Source organism: Solea solea, chromosome 6, assembly GCF_958295425.1.
Source record: "Solea solea chromosome 6, fSolSol10.1, whole genome shotgun sequence".
NCBI classification, from domain to species: domain Eukaryota; kingdom Metazoa; phylum Chordata; class Actinopteri; order Pleuronectiformes; family Soleidae; genus Solea; species Solea solea.
The window spans coordinates 5,623,684-5,646,480 of record NC_081139.1 but is presented as its reverse complement, the minus strand read 5'-3'; the positions used below and the strand labels follow the sequence as shown (position 1 = coordinate 5,646,480).

Genomic DNA, 22,797 nt, shown 5'->3' with positions numbered 1-22,797 from the left:
TTGAATGCATGATACAAGAAATCAGTATAAAGGGAACTGAGGTTGAGGTTTGGACTGAGGTGAGAATAGTTAAATGTCTAAAGCTGGATCTTAATGGAGTGATTCCAATTAATGTTGGGTTTTTGTCAGGCAGACAGAATTGTGAACTTGAGGCATAAAAAAACAGGATATAGTACAAGAATGTACTGGGGCACAGACAGTGGCCAGAAGTGAAAAAGGTGCAAAAAGAGATCGTTTACAGCTTTTTTGACTTGTGACAACCGAGGGTGAATAAAATCCATGCCCAGTTGGAACAGAACACATCCACAAAAACAGACTCAGACAAGGCCACGGGCTGCACAAGGATAAGCATAGATAATGGCTCAAAAACATAATAAAACATGAAGAAACTGGGACTACATTTAGGGACAGAAGAAAAACAAATAAATTACAGCTCCCATGGGATTTTTACCAGCTTGCACAGCTGCAAGAGATTGCATAATTTTTTTATTTATCCATATATTATTTGCACTGTTTATGTTTTGGGGGGGTTGTATGAGGGCTGGAACAAACCCTGTTGACATTACATGAATGAGCCAACATACTTGGAGTGGGCAGGTTTGAAACCAGAACCTTATTGCTGTGAGGCAACATTACTAACCAGTATCATGACATTGTTTCCACCATTAAAATTCATTAACTAAAGCAAATCTCTGTTTTAGATGTAATGTCTGCTGCATAGAAACATCTTGGTTGTTCCTCTTAGTCATGATGTTACTACAGATCCATCTAAACCTGTGACAGGCCTTCAAATGTTATAGCTGAAATTGATGGTTCTCTAGAAATATAGACTAGATCAGGGGCCTGAAACTCAAACGAACAGGGGGCCACTGAGTGTCTAGTTTGGTCAAATGGAAAAAGAAAAGTCTAACATTTTAAGAAAAAGACATTGAACTTTTTTTTTTTTAAATTTATGATATGAAATTTCACAATAAAAGTGTTTGTTTTGATATGGAACAACAAATACTTCGCAATATAAACAGATTTATGATGCGAAATTGATATTAATTAAAAATAAATCAGAAATAACTCATTATGACTTGATATTAAGTGTAAATTAAGTATCAAGTTTGAGACCTCTAGAAAAGATCATATTCTGCTTAATAATGCACACATTTCAGTAGTTTTACACTTTTTGTTTTTTTACCATATTGACATATTGGTTCTCTTGAATGTCCCAAATAAATGTCTGGTTCATGACTGACTTAGACCTTAATGATGAGATTCAGGGAGTGTAGTGTATGTACATACTGTAGAGGACACCCAGTAATAATAGTACAGTTCTTGGAACATGGTTAACTGCATGTCTGACACACTTTTATCAGCCTAATAATTAAACCTTGCATAGACTTACTGATTATTCTGAAGCAGGAGAAAAATGGCAGCAAAACACACACACACTCGCATACAGTGGATCAGTTTGTGTCATGATTCGCCAGGAGAGACAGGAAGTCATTTCACCTGATTTTATTCAGGAACCATGATAACATTTGCATGATAACATGTCAGAGGAAAAATGTTTAAACTCAATGTCATCTTACTACACATACGTACATGTCACCTTTCCAAATGTTCGGATGGAGCAGTGCTACAGGGAAAATAAACCTCTGATTCCTTGCTGGAGAGGTCACTGGTGTGTATAAGGTGTGTGTGATTGGATCATTACACAGTCAATTATGCTGAACTAACCTACACCAGACATCAGAATAGCAAACTCCTGGACCTGCCAGGATAACAAGGCAAGTAAGGTGTGAGGGGGCTGCACAGGAATGCACAGAAAATGCTTTAAAAGCCACAAGGTTCATTTATTTATTTGTGCTTTCATATATTTGCATATCCGGACTTTTAGGAAACACAATCTTTAAAGTGCGAAGTATCCATTAGAAACATCCATTACATAATTGCACGTATGCATGCCCTCTTTAGTAACATGTCGTTCATAATGTTCACTGTGAAATGTATCACATTGTTTGAAGCTGTAATCTGGGTGATGTTAAATTCATATGACTTCTGAAATTGCGTTTTTGGCAGGCCAGAAAGCCTCAGAGATGTTGGTGACAGAAGACGCAAGAAACTGGACAGGTCAACTGTAAACAATCTGGACGACTGAGAACCTTCACAGACATGTCAACAAAAACAGTGTCTCCTTCAAAGGGACACATTTTTATTCTCTGGAACAAACACGGAAATTCTTTCTTGTTAATATTGTCCCATACTGTTTTGTTGCCTTATTTATTATTAATAATTAACATTTAAATATCCTTCCATCTATCTTCTACTGCTGTATCCTCCACATGAGGGTCGCAGGGGCAGCTGTGCCAATCTCAGCTGACATAGAGAGATAGACGGGGTTCACGCTGGACAGATTGCCAGTCCATCACAGAAATACATAGAGACAAACAACCATTCACTCTCACTCTCACACCTACTGTCAATTTAGAGTGTCCAATTTACCTAATCCCCAAATCTGCATGTTTTTATTCTGTGGGAGGAAGCCAGAAAACCCGGAGAAAACCCACACACACACGGGGAGAACATTTATACTGTATTTTCCTACCTAAACAAACAAAAGAAAAAACCCTCACTCTGTTTTATGCCAATAAACACCTTGTTTTAATGACTCTCAGACTATGTGGACTCTCGTGCTACTGATGTAGGCAGTCATGACACCGTGAAAGCTACAGGCTTAAACAACATGAAGCATTTGATGGAGCAAACCAAATTCAAATTAACCTCTGGAAACCTCATCTAAAGATGCATGATCTGCGTTCTATAAAACTTAATGAGGCCTGTTTCTGCAGCTGCTGCTGCTGCTGCAGCCACAGGAGCTCGAGGAGCTCACACCAGCTCTGACACTACACAGCCTCCACTTCTGCTTCTCTGCTTCAGACCTCTTACTCCTCAGTTTTTGGTGCAGTCTCAACATCACTCATTCCGTCATCTGTCAGTGTTTTTTGTGTTTTTATGACTGCAGCTGTACGTGAGGCTTTGTCTTCTTCAATCACCTATCTTCTCAAATAGTATACAGTCTCTAACCTCATGATACTGTGCCTGGAACTACAACGTATTTGAATGCTCTGGAATCTTTAAAAATTGATTAAAGGGATATTCCCAAGATCCTAACCAAATAATTTCAGGCCTAACCTCCTGAGGTGACCGTGTCAATGATCTTTACCCTCAAATTGGTCCATATAGATGTAGCAAAAGGCTGAGACCAACCAAGGCAATCAGCTTGCTGCTGTGATGTGTTGCCTAGCAACACATCAGTGACTGTTTCATTAATCACAGCAGGGATTTGCATTAAAACGGTTCTTTGAAATGGAGGAATTTACTTTTCTCCAGTTGGTCGCGTTAAAAGAGGCACTTTTGTTTTCAAAAGTAAATGAAACATGCAAGCCTTTTCACTTTTGACAAAAAATGAATGACATCATTCAATATTTCTGATAATTGGCTCAATTTACATTTACAATGTACAATTCTCCAAACTGTGCATGTTTGTGCATGGCAAAAAGGAGTTAGAGATACTCAAATCTCCCCATTTTTCTCTTCGCTGTTCTCTGCGGAGGCTACATGTGCCAGCCACGTGATGAGGGTGCAGGTGGTGGAGGTTGCAGCTTCTCTCAAAGCCATTAAGTCTAAATATCAGTCCTGACGAGTGGATCACATTCTGTCTGCTTCAGTTACATCGACTAAGGGCAAAAACATGTAGAGGCAGAGTCGAGCCTCACAGAATAACTCCCAATTCCACTGCACTGTAGATTGATATAATAATGACACAGCATTACGTGTGTGACGGATGACATTTATGTGCAAATGTAAGTCAAAGCCGAGCGTCTTTATTTCAAATTCATGAGATTCACAAACACAAACCAACTGAAACCAAGTTACACGTCCATGTTATATCTCCGACCGCGAGTTCTCTCTCAAAGACTTTGTGCCCTCTATAATTCCTATTTCTGTAGCTTCGATGGCTACAATCCAATCAGACTCAGTCACCCAGCATCTTTATGCCCCCCACACTCTGGTCTGAAGTGACAGTGTACAAAAGAGTAGATTGATGTGAGACATTATTACAGGTCTACAAGCATAAAAATTGACTTCTGTAAGAAATAACCAAATAACCAGAGGCCAAAGCATATTGATATTCTTATCGTACAATCAACGAGCCCTCTGGATAAAGGGTACAGCGTGTATACTGTAGCGTCGCTTTGATTTTTAATGGTAAATCAATAATTCCTATAATTTTGTCAACAGTCAATCAATTAAAGTGAGAGGTATATTATAACCTAGGGTATTTAAAATATATTTTATTACATGTATTTACTAGTAGATGTGATTACATTTTTAAAAAACTATAAACATGTGTTACTTATTGTTGTCTTGATGACAGCTCTGGTTTGCCCACTGCTATGGCTCATATTAGGGACAAATGACACAGGGACATGTTGGACTTTTATGTTGCCATGACTTTTCCGTTGGTGCTTCCATTATGTTGAGTTTGGCTAATCAAATACTGCACAGGAATGCACAGAAAATGCTTTAAAAGCCACAAGGTTCATTGATTTATTTGTGCTGGACAGGTCGACTGTAAACAATCTTTACAGACATGTAAACAACAACAGTGTCTCCTTTGAAGGGATATATTTTTATATCCATGACTTTTTCCTAATCAAATGCTGGATAAACATTTGTACAATTTGGCACACTCACACACTTTATGAAGTCTGATTTATTTTTAAACACTACATTAGTTTGGGACCATATATCTGCATCACTAATGTCATTCTAGTCTGTGACCGATTTATGTGATTTGCCTTTTGGAACTGGCAAAAAATAAAGGTAAACCTGTTTCTTGCTAAATGCAAATGCAAGCAAACATGTAGATTTGACATAATATGGTAAACATTACACCTGCACCTGCAGGTCATTCTATAAATGCAACGTGCCTAAAATAATTTCCTGCTACATGTAGTTCACAATGACCCTGTGAATTCATTGGTACACATCACTGATATCAGTCATGGAAAAGAAGTGTTCATTCCTAACTGACCTTTTACCACATACATTATGAATGACATGACATTTGCATATTCATCTGCTACATTTTGGTAACCTTTGTCCCCTCAGTCTCTAATGATAAATGTTAAATGGTCTGTATTTATATAGCACCTTTCCTAGTCTTTATGGCCACTCTAAGCTACTTTACACTACAGTTTTGCCATTCACCCATTCACACCCATTCACACAGCACATTTTCTATCACACATCTTTCAAACCCCGTCGAGCAGCTTAGAGTTATGTATCTTTCCAAAGGACACATCGCCATATAGACTAGTGAAGCCTGGAATCAAACCTACAACCTTCCAGTTCAAAGGCAAATCGCTCTACAACTGGGCTACCATAATATTGTAATCATAACAGGGGTCAAAACAATTTGTCCCATTTACAGAGCATGCATCTGTCATGACACATCTCTGATATTTGGCACAAGACATTTATTTAATGGTAAATTATTGAAGGAAAAATGTAAAATTTTTCAGGAATAAGTTTAAAATCAAATGTCCATTAACAGGTCTGTATAGTACAGTATAAATAAGCTGGTTAGGCAGGAACATCTTTACTGTAACTCATCAACTTCCATGTCTCCCTATATGTGAAAAGAATGAGGGAAGTGAGTATTTGTTTTACTTTGCTGCTGCTGTGTTTCCACACATTTTCTCTTTGTCAAAAAGAAATGCACCCTGGGTTCAGACTCATCACTTGGTCTCCATCCTTTCACAGCAAATGCCATGCTACAGTTCTTCTGGAGAGGCCTAACTGACCAGTGAAGAGGCAAACACATTTTAAATGGGTCTGCAATGTCACACCCAAAAAGAAGAGAAGGTTTACAGCTTCAAGTGAAATGGTAAAGCGTCAGCATAGAGCTCCTGCTGTTAGCCCTTATCTCTCTTCCCCATGCACAAACACACGTTAATTCCTTAAGCTCTCAAGTACAAAGCCATCATAGAGCAATTTACAAAACAAAAAAATTATAATTAGGTCATATTTGAGATGCGTTGATGCACTATTTATTGATTAGCGGGTTTTTAAATTAATTTGGAAAGTGGCAGCAGATGATTCATGCATGTCCCCACTGGTTCAGAGATGGTCTTGGTTGTATGGTTACAATACACAACAACCATGTTGATGAAGAGAAACACAGGGACTCAAGAAAAAACGCATTTTAGCAACTCAATAAAAGACAAAAAGTATGACAGCTTTTTGTAAACTACTCACTCTTCCCAGACCAAAGCTCATTGAGAAAATCTGTGTTTTTAGCTCATGGGGATGCAGGAGCTGCTAGTCTGCTGCTGCCTCATTTGTTAAGTTGGTGTCTCTTATAATTAATCAGAAGAACCTTAGTCACAAAATAACACATTTGAAATTGCTTTTAAGACATTTGACACAAAGTTTTCATTTTCATTGACATTTGGATTGAAATGATGAGGCGACTGAGAGCTGGTCTCATGTATCAGCAAACTGTCAGTGTGTTTAAAACTCATACAACATGTGTGTCTGTCATGCTCAAGCATGTCTTGAATAAATCTGGTGTGATAGACAGATATTTGTCGACATGAAATAGTGGGACAAACACAGGTTTTATCAAGAACATTAAGTAAGGTTAAACTCCAGTTTTAAGAGAGCCTGGGTCGTAATATTCAAGTGGAAGTGTAGGTAACACTAAGTACTTAACAATTTAACCTGTAGAAGTGGTTATTTTCTTATTATTTTAGCACTGCATATACATTCCCTGTATTTTCTGAATAAATTCCAATAAAGTGATTGAGAAATAATTATACTCTATGGTCATTATAACGGTTGTTTGACTCTATGTGGCCCTGTGATAGACTGGCGACCTGTCCAGGGTGTACCCTGCCTTAGGTCCTATGTCAACTGGGATTGACACCAGAGCCCCCCGCACCCCTCATGTGGAGGATAAAGTGGTAGAAGATGGATGGGTGGATTGATGGATGTTCATTATAACATTGTCCAAATAAGAAAGCTAATGGTGGCCTAAAACCTTTGCACGGTACTGTTACATACAAAGTCTCGGCATGTACGCATGCAAAGCCTCGTGGAAAGGTGGGAGGCAGCATATTGAACTTCTCAGAGGATGTGTAAATGAAATACGCTTGCATTATGACGCGCATCTGTCATCATTATCACTTCTATTATCATCTGCATCACCATTTTGTCTTTCTCACATGAGCGATGATCTGCGCCACAGTTTCAAAGCATCGTTTTTTTTGTCCCCTGTGTTTGAGCGGTGAAACTGGCAGGGGGACAGCTGTCTGGCTGTCTGCCTGTACTCTACTCTCTATTACTACCACCTCCTTCTGTAATTACAAGCTCCACTGCACACAGGCTCACAATCAGGTGGGGCCAGGGCCACGAACACAGCAGCACCACCAGCTCTTGTCTGTGGCATTTTGAAAATACCCCCATGTTAAAGCTGCAGGCCAACAGCAGGCTTTTTGCACATCAGAGGTGCCACAGCCTGCAGGCCAATCAGCCAGTTGGGATTAGAAATGCTAAATTTCGTTTTGTATCATTAGAGGGTTAGCTCACCCCTCATTGGTTCACCATCTGGGCATTTATTCCTCCCCTCTCAGTGGTGTGGCTTTTCAGTAGTACTGTATCAGCGATGCAGAGCCTATACAGCACGGCAGACAAAGACAATAAAGGAGGGAAGGAAAAGATTTGGCAAAGGTAAACATGGCATAGCAGAGAAAGCTAGGCACGAGAGGAGAACTAGAGGAGGTCTGAGAAGAGAGAATATATAAGAAGAGAAGCATTTAAGCAGTTCAACGGGAGAAAAAAAAAATTGTAGGAACATTTTGTCAAACACTGAGGTGACCTGACGTTCAACTGAAGCTAAAATGATCAAAAGTCACGATAATGAGCATATTGCAGTGTGCATCAACCACACATCTGTCATTTCCAAAGACATAATAAAATGATACTGATTTTATACTATACTAATAATATCTTATATACTGACATTGGTTTAATCAGTTGTCTGTCACGATTCAAACTTGCAAGAGTGGAATTTCCCAGTGAGACCTGCATAATTTATACACATGTGGGGGTTAAAATCGACTTTAAGACTGCTCATTTGGGATGTTCCACAAGGGTATTTCATTTTGGAAGACAGCGGGCTAAGACGATTATAAGCACAGTTTTCAATTTATCTTATACACCCTGACTCCCTTCATTGGCTAAGACCGTCTTATCGTGCTTTGCCAGGAGCTAAAGCAGCCATTTCCAGCATCATCCACTGCATCTGCAACTTTAGTGTGGCTGCATTTGATGTAGCAGTTCTTTATTTTGATCCAAAAAAAACCCCTGAAGATTTAAGAAAACAGGCTAATTTTATTCCCATTATTTAAAAACATTTGGATTGAGGGACGTTTAGGAGAGTGTCATACATACATGTTTGTGTCAACTTGATGGAATCTTCACAATGTTATGTAACCTATGCTATTGTGCATCTACTGGGCCTTGAGTAAGCCAGAGAGAGACAGAGAGTGAGAGAGAGACAGAGAGAGAGAGAGAGAGAGAGAGAGAGTGAAGAAATTGCTAATATATATAAAAAAAACTGCAGGAGTAAGGATATAAAACCTTGAGACAAGAGGATGCTCCTCTTTCAAACCTGCAGCCATCTCAGTGGTGGAAATGTTGGAGTTGGGGAGGGTCGACTTTGAGGTGACATTGACGCTGTGTAGATGGGAGTGAGGATCTTGCGCTCCATATTACGTCCCTGCTCGCTTCAGCTGAGACGGCGGCAGCTCTTTTCCCCGTCTTCTCTCCCCTCCTCTCTTTCAGCACCACTCCTTTAAGGACAGCACCTCGCAGTCAAAGACGCATTTTGTCCACACCATCCTCTCGCCTCAGGATCATATGTCTCTGGCTCTGCTTTCGTCGGATTGAAAGTTTTCACACCGCTTTTCATCTGTGAAAGTGCGGGGAGGAAACTTATTAAATTCGGATTCCCCGTTTGGAAACACATCCGGAAAGGAAAAGGATTGTATTGTAAGTATATTGTGGAAATGATCTTGTTTTAGAGACAAGAGCTCATTCGTGTTTCCTGGTGTACTTTATCCACATTTGAGGAATTTGGCATAGCGCATGCAGATGCGCTTCATTTGGCATTGTGCACGGATGAAGGGCTGCACTTTACTTGATGGCGACGGAGAGTATTCTTTGGCGTATTTGATCCAAAATGTGCCAAAATGTGCCAAATATAAATGTGCACAAAGTTCTTCCTTCAGTAAATGTGATTAAAACTATATAAAAGTATAATTATTTTTGAATTTCATCATGTTGCCTGTCATTCTCTCGCAACTACGCACCCGAGATGACGGGGACGCGCGCCACATCATATTTTAGTGGATTTGTTTTAGCATATTTCGGATGATAAAAGTTAAAATGAATACAACTGAATATGGTGCATTTAATTATAGTACTTTATGAAATTGTGTGGAAGAGGGTAAGGGTGATTTAAATAGGGATATATAGGCTTGTTTTTCCCAATTAATATCAATAAATAATATCAGAAAAAAGTCAAATAAATTGCACATAACTTTACTATGTTCTGTAGATATTTGATAAAAAAAAATTGTCAATTTAGGCTGTGGAACTTGTTGGCCTCTCCAGGTGATTCATTAGACATGACCGTTGCGTCTGACTCCTAAAAGTGTTTCATTGTTCTTGTCTTGTACCTTGGCAGTAGGAAGTGGGCAATTGAATTTAGAGCACCATGAATCAAGGACAAGAGGAGGCTCTAAATTCTTGCTAACATGCTTCACCTCCAGTCAATTAAAAGCAAATCTCGTTGCATGAGAAGTCTTTATTTCATGCTTCGCGGATGTGGGTTACATTTTTTTCTCTCTCTCTCTCTCTCTCTCCCTCTTTCTCTGCCAGACACATTTAAATGTCTTGGAACTAAAATGTAAGGATAATAACAATCATGTACATTTACATTTTAAATGAATGTATTATAAATATGATTAAAAAAAATGTAAAGCGTAAAATTTCAAAAGTTACTGTGAAATATCAGCACAATATGTTTCTTGCTATGTTAAGAAAAAAAGAAGAATGAATACATACATAAATCACCAAAAAGATCTTCGAATTTGAAGAAGTCGAATTGCGCAAATGGAATTCTCCTAATTAAGATGTGGCATTTGTTTTCAGAGATCATCTAAAACAATTTGCATGGGGACAATAAATATCACCTCATCTATTAGTGGTAATCTTGTTATTTCCAGTGATATATTTTTTTTAATCAAACATTTTTGTTTCTATTTCCAGGGTCGCTGGATCGCCACTAAGGTGCCTCCGCTTCTGTCCCTAACTACTGCCACTGCCCCGATTATTCGTCTCCGCTCGGCAGCTGTCTGGGCGCTGGGTGAACAGGACGAAGAAGCTACTGCTTGTCTGGACCGGTGCTGAAACCCCCTCGCCTCCACTGGTCAGGACTATCGGACACGCACATTGATCATGGCCACCAACGGGACCAAAGCCTCGGACGGACTCGTCTTAACGGAGACGGTGAATGACGCGCCCACCAACACGCCAAACGACAAACCCAAAACCTTGGTGGTGAAAGTGCAGAAGAAAAAGGAGATACCGGAGAGGGAAACGTGGGCTGGGAGATTTGACTTTCTTCTCTCGTGTGTCGGATACGCAATCGGACTCGGGAATGTCTGGAGATTTCCTTATTTATGTGGAAAAAACGGAGGAGGTAAACAGGAATTCTTGGCTTTTTTCACATAACTATACAACAACAGGAGTGCAGTTATCACGACATCAACAACTCCCGGAGGTCTTACATTTAAATAAATCTTAAGCGTACACAATCTACCCATCCAACCTCAATGGTAGCCGTGCGTAATTGCGCGCAAGCGAGAGCCTGCGCCATGATCCCAGCGCAGAGTGAAACCAAATACTCCCTTTACCAAGAAACTGGATTATGTTGAATGTTAATAGTTTTTGTGGTTTACATGAATTTCACTCATGCGGCTTTACCTCTCACCTCTCATCCAGGGGCCTTCTTGATTCCTTACTTTTTGACCCTCATATTTGCTGGCATGCCTCTGTTCTTACTGGAGACGGCTCTTGGTCAGTACACTTCTATTGGAGGGCTTGGAGTGTGGAAACTGGCTCCCATGTTCAAAGGTAAAAAGGCACGATTGTATTGTATTATACTTTAGGCCCTCAACTATGCTTGTTAACTGTTTGTGAATAGGCTGCCTCATTAAGGCCATATTACATGAACAAGGTTATGTAATAACGAGCATAACTTTATTTCCAGTAACAAAGACAGCCTATAAATATAAGTTATTATTAATGTTCATTTTTCTTGGACATATTTCAGAACAAATTAACATCATGCCTTTAATCTCCTGTTGTTCCAGGTGTGGGTCTGGCTGCTGCTGTTCTGTCCTTCTGGCTCAATATCTATTACATTGTAATCATTTCCTGGGCTATTTACTATCTGTATAATTCCTTCACTGCTGTGAGTATTTGATATTTATACTCAACTTGGGGGGAGGGGTCTCTTTATGTGTTCTACATTTTTACTGAGGAGTTTCACACAAGTGGCCCTTTAATTCAGAACAAAGCAGAGCATTTCTTTCTATTTTTATTTCACGTAGTAACCCTTTTAGTTATGTGGCAGATTCTCTTTGCCAGCACCAACAGTGCACAGTCCTTAACAGAGTATGACATTTATTACTTCCTTTCCCACATAATTAGCGCCTTACACAAGGTATTGATAAATGCATTTGGTGATCAGGCATTCATTCCTCTGAAAAAACCATGAAATCCCAATGTCCCAAATGAGTATCATGGTCTTGGCTGCTCGACAGATGGAGAGAATGGGCCCCGGCGATGGGAGAGTGGTCCCAGCAAAGAGAGCTGTCTGTGTGATTTTTTCCTTCTTCTTTTTTTTCTTAATTTCCAGGACCTGCCATGGCAGACTTGTGGAAATCCCTGGAACACTGAGCGCTGCTTTACCAACTACAGCATTGCAGACAGCAGGAACTTAACCAGCGCTGTGGTGGAGTTCTGGGAGTAAGCTGAACATAAGAGTCTCCTTAGATCACAAGGACACTGCTTCTGTTGTGAACAGATTTTAGCTCCACAGAAAGGTCATCTCCCTGACCGTGGAGAGTAAAGGGTCAGTTCAGGGCTCAGAGTCTGTTAAAAGCATCACCATACCAGACTCTGACATTCCTTTAACTGATCTCATGACATACAACACATGGCCTAAATCAAGCCTAATGATGAAAAGAAGAAAAATTCCGAAGACATGACTGCATGTGTAGGCTCTTTTGCCTCTTGTGTCTTAAAAAGCTTAAGGGGAGAGAGCCGTGACTCTTGCAAATATCCAGACACACTTGTATGCATATTTGTGCACGCAGCCAACCGTGCTCAATGTATGAGCTAAAGGACGCATTTGTGCACTGAAGTAAGACTGCTTTATTCTTTGCCCGCAGACGCAACATGCACCAGATGACCGATGGTTTGGAGAAGCCTGGGGAGGTCAGGGTCCCATTGGCTATCACACTCGCCATTGCATGGGTGCTCGTCTATTTCTGTATCTGGAAGGGGGTCAGCTGGACTGGGAAAGTGAGTGGGAGAAGAGCACGTATACACATCCAAGACAAAATGAAATCTGCTGTGATTTGAATTTGCAAGACGTTTGATTTACTGCTCAAGGTCATCAAATGGTACAATGACATGTGGATTAATATTCTGACAAGGAACACTGTTATCACTCAACCCTTTATGTCTAGTTTTAGTTTCCTGTGTGGAAACGGACTGTCATTTTTTTATTATCCTTAAGCCATTGTCTACGTTTGTTAATTATTTTTGTTAACAGGCTGCTTTGCAAAGGCCATGTGACATCTAAATATGTCACTGTGTAATTAGCAGTAAAGGTTTATTCCCCAATTACAATTATTATAATTATTTCACAAGATTTCAGATGTACTGCCCAGGGTCAGGGTTCATTGCTCAGTTTCCTGTGAGTACAATATTTAAGAACAAGATCATTCAATGCATCATTGAGGTTAAACAGTTTTTGAAAATCACAACAAACTGCTTGAATGATTCAGTGCTGATGACAAACTATCAGCCAGTTTTGTTTAGTTTCATTCTGGAGATTTTATCATGAATGATCTGATTTTTTTTGTTTAACTTGAATAACAAAAGTGTAAAATTAATTCTTAAAGGAGTCAAATGGCGTGCTGGGAGTGAGATGAACCCAACCATTGCGGGGTCATTGTGCCTCTGGGGAAAGGCATCATACTAGGTCACTGTGCTGCTGTGTGGGGGCGGGGCCACAGTCACTCTTTGTTGAACTCAAGTTTCACTTCTACAAGATTTGTTGTTGCACAAAAGTAAAGCTGTGATTTTGAAACTTTTGTTTGTCACATTGTGCCCTGCAGGTGGTGTACTTCTCAGCCACATACCCTTACTTCATGCTGTTTATCCTGTTTTGCCGTGGAATCACTCTACCGGGTGCAATGGATGGGGTCCTCTTCTATATCACACCAGATTTTAACAAACTGAAGGAGTCTGAGGTAAGGCTCCCCCACCCCATATGTTAACAATGATTTATATCAGAAACACATACAGTAAGTTATAGCTTTTGTTGTCCACCATTACAAAAGTAACGTTCTCAAGGTCGCATCACTGTGCATCGCTTCACTGTGTGCAGAATATCCAGTTGTACAAATAGAACAGTCATGATACAACAATCACAGTTATTTAATTTCAGGGAGAGCAAATTTGTCACAGCCATAAAAGTGATTTACCAAACATTTTTTCATGAAGCAGCAGAGCAACACACTCTTATGAGGCAGACTAATTAGGTCTCAAAGAGATAAAAATGCTGGGGTGTATCGATCGTGAAAACCTTTTTTAGATTAGGATTATAGATTATGCTGTGTTTGTTGCTTTGAATACAAAACTGAACCACATCATTAATGTTCCAGCAGTACACGAGATGAGGCCTGACCACAATAAGATGTCATCTAATGGGGTTAGCATTTATTAGGACTTAGTTTACAAGACAACACACTTTCCCTGTTTGTTCTGATACAAGATAAGGCACACCATTTTTGTGCATGTGTAACCAGTTCGACTGGATCAAAATTAGGTCAAATCCGGTGTTTTGCAGGTGTTTGTGTGCACACCTGTTTAATGTATTTGAGTTCTTTTCTAATCTCTGGGTGCCAGGTGTGGCTGGACGCTGCCACTCAGATCTTCTTCTCCTATGGGCTGGGATTAGGCTCTCTGATCGCACTTGGAAGCTACAATCCCTTCCACAACAACGTGTACAGGTAGGTGATTAATCATATTTTGCAATTCAATGAAAAAAAAAAGTGTCACTCTATGTCTAATCAGTCCAAACTGCTGGAGCTCACTGCCATTTTAAAACAACTGGTCAATATAAGTGTATTCCGCTACGACACTGCTGCAGGATGCAAAATGGCTCGGCTCCGTCCCTTCCTCCCACGCCTCTCAACAATGTGTGACGGGTTGATAAGGAATTGATACAATGCAATGACTGCCTTGTGCTTTGTCTCTCCCCTACAGAGATTCTGTCATTGTGTGCTGCATCAACTCCTTCACCAGCATGTTCGCTGGCTTTGTCATCTTCTCTATCGTGGGATTCATGGCCAATGTGACAAAGAGGCCTATCGCTGATGTGGCAGCCTCAGGTAATTGCAATCAATTTTGAAACTCAACAGTGACACTAAGCACGGGCTGAATTGATATTTTCCAACTGTACAAAAATTAAACTTTGAAATTGCTTGCTATGTTATTTTCCTCAGTTATTTTCTAGGTTTATTATGAGTTCAAATGGCTCTGTGCTGTGTGATGTTCCCCCAAATTCTTCTTCTCTCAGACCTGTTTTTTTCTCACTCATCTTCTATTAGTATAACTTGTAACATCATCTGAATCATGTGTGTTTTAATCAGGGCCTGGCCTGGCATTTTTGGCTTATCCTGAGGCCGTCACCCAGCTGCCCATCTCTCCCCTCTGGGCCATTCTCTTTTTCTCCATGCTGCTCATGCTGGGAATTGACAGCCAGGTAAAAAACACAAAAATAAGTCCCAGTTGTGGCCTTTGGACAATTATTATATGCGTTAAAATGATCATGTATCAGTGGAAACATTTATATTTTGTCTTTGTTTTTATAAGATCTAAAACTCGCCAATGGAACTAATGTTTACATTGTGACATTTTGTGTGTGTATGACATGACATGACAAGTGACTCTGCACTCTCTCCAGTTCTGCACTGTTGAAGGCTTCATCACTGCACTGGTTGACGAATTCCCTCACGTTCTCCGAAAACGCAGAGAGATCTTCATCGCGGTTGTCTGCCTTATTTCTTACATTATTGGACTGTCCAACATCACACAGGCATGTACCTTCTTCTTCATCATGACTGGATGTGATTTCAGAGATATCCAAGGCTTTACTGGTTAGCTGGTTCTAGAGCAAAATCATTGTAGAGGCCGAATCTCACTAAGAAGCTTTGTTGTGATTGTAAACCACAATCTGAGCTTATCTTTTTGTTTACTCATCAGCTGAGAAAAAAAAACTTTTAGTAATCCCAAAGCCAATATGTCACCTTTGCACTTTTGCTTTGTCACAGGACCGTTTAACATTCTTCATGGACTTGTCACCCAAAACACAGAGGTGTGACCTACTAAACTGCAAGCTCAGCTCAGCGAGACACAAGCACAGCTTCAATGATCTATAACCCACAAACATCTAGATGATTTAATATTCTTTACATTAGAATGATGAACGCTTTGTCTTGGCACATGCATGCAATAATTTCTATCAGCTGAAGTGTTTCAGAAGGATTGGCATGTTTTATATTTTAAGGCTATGATACAGCATGTCTAACACATAATTTGTAAACAACAAACTTTGTACAGCAAAAATGCTTTAAAAAATAGAATAAAAAACATGTGAAGAAGTCAGCAAGAAGTAGCTAAATGTGTTTTGTACATTGAAGTCATGTAAGACAATTTGAATTTCCCATCATACCACATCTGCACTTCAATTAGGATGAGGCAATTACCCTAATTGCTGCTGTGGGGCGATAAAACAAAATAAATCAATAAAAATCAAGCTTCAGGTTGGAGTGGATGGTTTAAACTGAATCTTATAACAACCTGACTGTGGACAGACAAGAAGTGTTGTCAAGGAAATGTGTCTACACTGGATCTGTCGCTATCTTATCAATGCAATTTCCACAAGGAAGCTTTTGCACTTATATTTAGTTCTTATCAATGAAATGTCACTAACACTCATCTGCCACGGCCTCAGTGTCAATACATTCAAGATTCAAGATTCTTCATTGTCAGGAACTCTGTAACAATGCAACATTATTACCAGTAACGGAATTCTTAGTAGGATAAGAGGTAGAAATGTGGAGAATAAAGTTATATAGAGAAAGTATGTACAAGAATAAGATATATAAGAAATAGGTTCCCAAAAATACAAAGCAAAAATGATCAATAAAAACATAGGATAGTAAATTATAAATAAAGTAGCTGGATGAGAATAATAATAAGAAAAAGATATGGTAGTGCAAACAAAATAGTCACAGTCAAATTTGAACTCTTGTTTCCCTCTTCTTTCTTTTTTTACAGGGTGGACTGTACGTATTCAAGCTATTTGACTATTACTCAGCCAGTGGAATGTGCTTGCTCTTCCTCGTCTTCTTTGAGTGCATCTCAATTTCATGGTTCTATGGTGAGCCTAAACTTGTGCTCCAGTAATCCCTTCGGGATTATTTTTCACCTGAAGTCCATGTTTACCCGTTACGTTTCAGAACATACTGAACTGTGGACTGTTTCTACAGTTTGTTGATACAAGATAAAAAAAAATAAACATGATTCATTACATCTTGTTTTTGCTTCCAGGTGTGGACAAATTCTATGACAACATTGAGGAAATGGTTGGCTTTAGGCCCTGTCGGTGGTGGAAGGCCTGCTGGGTCGTGTTCACTCCACTCATTGTGGCTGTAAGTGTTATTTATGGATAAAACACAGTTTAAAACCAAGGATGTACCAAAGAGGGATTAACATCCCTACAGTATTCAGGCTTATGAGAGCCCATCAGAAAGTAAACTTTAAACCCTGTTGCAGCTTAACTACAATTATTAAGTGAAATTTAACGCTCAGTTTGCTTTATATTTGCATAGCATTTACACGTTAGCACTGTCTTGCCAAAGCCTCATCAAGTATTTAACCCTTTAACACCAAGCGTATCGCAGACGACGCGTTTGCACAAGCGCACTTTGCATTACTGTTAGTACGCAAGGGGTTGTGTTATAGGAAAAATTCCAACGGTTTCTGAAAGCTGAGAAGGTGCATGTCAAAGCCAATGTGTGGTTATTACGGTTATTTCACTCAAGCTGTTGCAGGAAGCTGGCAAATCAGTAATCTTTGTCGCCAGAGAGAAGAGAGTTGGAAAAACCCCTCTAGATAAGTTTCTATTTGTTGGCCTGTTTTTGGGACAAAATCTCAATCTCAAAACAAGTTACTTTAAATATATTTTATACTGTTCAAATTTCAGATGTAACATGCAAAATCAGGTGTTTGTGTACAACAATAAAATAAAAAATGTCTAGACCAACATTTTGAGACTTAGGTGTTAAAGGGTTAAAAGTATGGCTGAAGATCATTTAAGAATAAATGATGTTAGAGCTTAGAATAAGGTGTAAACCAGTGAAAGGTCAAATGAGGTGTACAGCATATGCATGACTATGCAAACTCACTGCTTTTAGAGTTTTTCTGCAGTTTGGACTGAGCAAGAGCATAATAATGACATCTCCTCTCTTTTTTTTTTTTTTTACCACACAGGGAGTCTTCTTGTTTAGTGCAGTCCAGATGGTTCCACTCACCTTGGGTGATTATGTGTTCCCTGCCTGGGGTCAGGGTGTGGGCTGGTGCATGGCCCTTTCCTCCATGATGCTCATCCCAGGCTACATGGGCTACATGTTCCTCACACTCAAAGGCACATACAAAGAGGTAAGATCACAGGGAATCTACCCGATGATAGCCGACGCGTTGCATTGGTAATAATTATGTTATTAAACACTTGCACTGCACGGCACATAATTTAAGTTATTTTAAAATATGTGTATCACACTGATTTGGCAGTTAGCAGCGACTCAGGCTCAAGTGAATTACTTTGTATCACAGATTTATTTTTTCTTAGAAATTGTATATGGAGAAGGTGCCAATGTTAAGTAGGAATAATTTAAAGATACTCAATATGATAAACAAGCCCTGGGGTTTTAAAGAGATGGATTCATCGCCTTGGGGAAATTCCAGTAAATCACTTTTAACCATGGGGGGAACCATAAATTAAAACATTTTGGGTTACAGTGTTTATATTCATAATCTGTTTCAATTTGATGTGATCAGAAATCCAGAATGTACAGCTGTGTCACAGCCAAAGGGTTTCTTTAGGATGAATGTGAGAATGTTCAGTTTTGCTCAATTTAAATTTGTTTTGTACCGCTGTACATTAAACCCGCACCGAGTCACTGTGTTTCAATGGCTCTGTAATGAGCAAACACACATGCATGCTGGGTAGAGACGTGATAAATTGCCTTGCCGGGTAAAGCAGTGATAAAAGGATTAGTAAAATAGAGTTTCTAATTTGTTCTCTTGAACAATTCCGAATGGCTTCAAACCCCAAAGAAGTCTCAGTAAATTACAGTCATTTGTATGCAACAAAACAGTGCGCCGCATTTTTATTGATCATATGATCCTAATCATTGGCAGATAATACCTTTTTTACAGCATTCTATTTGCATTTAGAGCTTTTTGCTTTGCAGTCATTCACAATGAGCCCGGATAATAACCTTACATCTATAGGGCCCGTGGTGACAGATATAGCTTTATAGCCACCACTGACAGAATAAATGGGCCATAATTGCAGACAGTACAACAGAGGCTGTCGGGGACGATGTGCAGGTGTCAGATCCCGCGGTACCATCTGATCGCTGAATGTCTAATTGTAGCAATCAGCCGACTGATTAGCGTTATGCACCCAGGCAGACATTCAGATTCACAAACACTCCATACATATGCCTGCGATGCCGCAGTGCACGGGTCCAGCACTTATCAGCGCCGGGAACACAGACGGCAGATTCATCTTAAGTTTTTGGCTCATTAAACGTTTTGTTTGTGTCATAAATAATAGCCTTTATTTCTGTAACAGCCATATTGCAAAGGCTGTGCTATAGATTCATATCATACCAAGGAGCTCTCAGAGCTCTCAGAGCCCGAGGTGACGCATTCATCAAGCTCACAGCTGTGTAGCTGGTGTGTTTTCTTCCAGCCTGTGGGTTTGATCGCAAACTTCGCAGCTGTTTAGTCCCCGTTGATGGTATATGACAGTCCCATTGTAATTTCATATTCAGCTGTGGTGCTAAATCTCCTGTTTCTGCTTTGCTTCCTGTCCTTGCAGCGTCTGCGGTTGATGATCAAGCCTGTGGTCATTGTGAAGACTCAGGAAAATGGCCCGGACCAGCAGACAGAAAACCACAGTCAGAACCCAGCTAATGAGGAAGCCTACATCTAGAAACCTTTGCCTTTCCCTGTGTCAACAGCCAGACTGGCATTCTACTACAGAAAAGTGTAATCAAGGTTGGGAACGACCACCAGACGTCCATGTCTGCTTTTATTCACCTACCTCCTGGGGACACGTGAGACCAACCTGATTACACAGTTATTTTTAGGGGATTTTCTGTTTGTTTATTTGTATAATACAGAATTATGGAACTTAAAAGGAAAAACAAACTATCCAGCAAAGTTGTTGTGATATTATGAATTTCATTATGCAAAAAAAAGTTAGTCAGACAGAGACATAACGTAGGACATTACTCTCTCTTGAATATATATAATTTAAATTTGGCCCACATTGATTACATTGTAGGTATTGTGCTACTTTGAAGATTAATTAATATACTAAAAATACAATTACTGTACAAAGAAAAAAAATATCGGTGACTGCATTTTGCTTGTACATGAATAAATACGTTAAATGAATGCAGTGTCGTAGGTGGAGAAATACAATTTGAAGTTTGTGAAATTAAATTTATATATGGACCAATCTACAGAAAAAGAAAATCTGGGAATGTGCAAGAGGTAAGGACAAATCTGCTTGTATGTAGGACATATACGTCAGCCAGACGATCACCCCCTTGCAGGATCCTGCAGTTTATCTGAAGTGTTTACCACCCATGTCTGGGGCATCCTTTGAAAAGCACAAGTTATGGAATACGAAGCATCCAGGTCTTTTTTCTTTCTTTCTTTCTTTCTTTCTTTCTTTCTTTTTTCCTTTTTTTTTCCTCGACTGAAACCTGTGGCATAGCAAAAATAACTTCCATAGTATTACATAGCAAGAGACTGTTATAATTGTTTCTTTGTTTTCTAAAGAACAATAACTTTGTATGTCGTCTGAATCTTTTTGTAGAATAATTGTAGGTCGTTTGCTATGTGTGAGAGTGAGAAGGACCAAATCATACTCAAGTTTGAAAGTTTGGGGCAGACATTTGACCCACTGACTACATCACTGGATTAAATCAAGCATCCCCTTTTTCTCACTATAGAACAATGAGGTAGTAAATGCAGCATCCGCCTACAAGCACAATTTGGATCTGTAAACTACCACCTGTAACAATTAGGGAGTAGCCATTATAGAAATCCTGTGTTTGCACTGTGCATATGATATATCTGGCTGTTATTCACAAAATGTAGATTTTCCTTCTAAAAACCCAGTTAAGGGGAACAAAAGAGCTGTGTTGCAATAAGCCAATGCTAATTCAGATGTATATTTTAGACTGAATGAGTTAGTTTCAGGGATCTGCATTGGATTTTTGATGGATTTCTATGACAGCTACCACTATTCTAACAGGAACTGTTTACTTGTTTATCTGCTTAGTAACCCATTCCTCAGGAACAAAGGTGGACGTGACCAAATTCTCTCAGATACTACCATTATATGCTGAAATGATTAATGCTGTGTTATAAAAAAAAAAAAGAGAAATGTAACCAATGTCAATTTTACTGCCATTTTCTCCAATTTATCCAAAATCCTACATTGAGCAGTGACAAAACACAAACACACAAATTGGTATATATATGTACTTGGGCACCCTCGAAAGCTGATCCAAATAGTTGCCTCTTTTCTTTTTATATATGCTATTTGCTTATAGCATACTCTCTCTCAATGTAAATGAACTGTGATGGCCCTCACTCAGTCATTGTAGTAGAAGCCATAATGTGTTTCTATCCTGTGGCAAGTGCAGATTTCCAGACTTAGAGAGAGAAACTTTGGTGCAGTCAAAGCACTGTTAACGTAACAGGACATAGCCAGATACTGTACAGGCCAACACCACTGAATCTACTCCGATATACGGTAAAAGAAAACCTATTATTACATATCAAACTTTGTTTGGCAATATTGAGAATTGTAGAAACTGATATTATGACAGACCACAGATATCCGTGTATTCATATGAAGAAAGATGAAGAAAATATACTTCTGTGGCAGCTACATGCGACAGGAATCCCATTTATTTTCTTTAATTTATGTTTTTCTTTCAAAGACGTGAATTAAAAATGTGCAATGATAAAGGGTTCTGTGAATTTTGTACAAAGTTACCATACTGCAGTTTTCTCTCTTGAATGATGTTGTAAACTGAACTGTGTAATACATGTATCTGTGAATGTCCGTACAACCTGAGTTTTTCTTTTACTTTGTTTAAATGTTGAACAAAATGTGATATTATTTGCTGTTTACTGCAATAATATTGTTATCTCAGAAACTAAAGCACATATCTCTCTCAAATGTAAAAAAATATATATATAATTACAATAACAACATAGAGTAATAATAATACAAATTTTAATGTAATAGAAATGTCTAGTCAGAGAATATTGTTTTGTATATTTTTAGCTGTTTCATGGGCCTAATGTAAAATATTCAATGTAAAAAAAAAAATTAAAATAAATGTCCTTAGATGGTGTTATATCTATAAAAAGCATGATTGCAATATATGTTATCTGCAAAAATAAATAAAGACTATAGATTATAACGTCTGTGTCATGTAATACTTCTTCTGCACACGTGAAAGAATTGTTTTAAATGCCACTGAAAAAGAGAACAAAAACAGATCCGGATTTATTTGTTAAATGGACACGAGCAACACATGTGTAAAGGTATAAAAGTGCTCTTCAAATACACCCTCAGCGTTGTTGTTGTTGGTGTATGGGCACGTGTTGTGCTTTTCCCCAATTTCTTACATAAGTGGAAATGAATATGCTGTTGATGATAGTTTCTGACAAAGCGGTTCTTGCTACAACATTATCTTTGTGACACCTGCACTGTGAGGTGTGTCGGCACAAACACTGTAGTCATTACTTGGCTGACAGTCACAGCGCGCCATCCGTCTCCCAGCAGTTAGCCTAAATTCACTCTCACCCTTTAAACAACATTCAGAGAGACACAAATGGGGCAAAGTAAATGTTGAGTTTGCTGCAGTAAGACAACCTCTGTAGAGCAGATATACTACCGAGATCTGTTTCCCTCAAACTGAACGCTAATAACACCTTAAATCTCTGAATCCAATCGCAAAATTGCAGCAAAGCCGACAGAAATTCGGA

At 39.1% G+C, this 22,797-nt stretch overlaps 1 protein-coding gene across 1 annotated transcript; it reads left to right on the top strand.

Annotated features, from left to right (window-relative positions):
* Positions 1 to 8,895: 8,895 nt before the first annotated feature.
* On the top strand, positions 8,896 to 20,033 carry slc6a1b (solute carrier family 6 member 1b). The gene is made up of 15 exons (XM_058630587.1): positions 8,896 to 9,111; positions 10,393 to 10,825; positions 11,128 to 11,259; positions 11,499 to 11,599; positions 12,047 to 12,156; positions 12,582 to 12,714; positions 13,536 to 13,670; positions 14,329 to 14,432; positions 14,689 to 14,813; positions 15,075 to 15,187; positions 15,389 to 15,520; positions 16,765 to 16,867; positions 17,038 to 17,138; positions 17,980 to 18,147; positions 19,598 to 20,033. Exons 2-15 carry the CDS (start codon positions 10,582 to 10,584, stop codon positions 19,709 to 19,711), a joined length of 1,815 nt encoding a protein of 604 aa, XP_058486570.1. The 5' UTR covers positions 8,896 to 9,111; positions 10,393 to 10,581; the 3' UTR covers positions 19,712 to 20,033.
* The last annotated feature ends 2,764 nt before the right edge of the window (positions 20,034 to 22,797 follow it).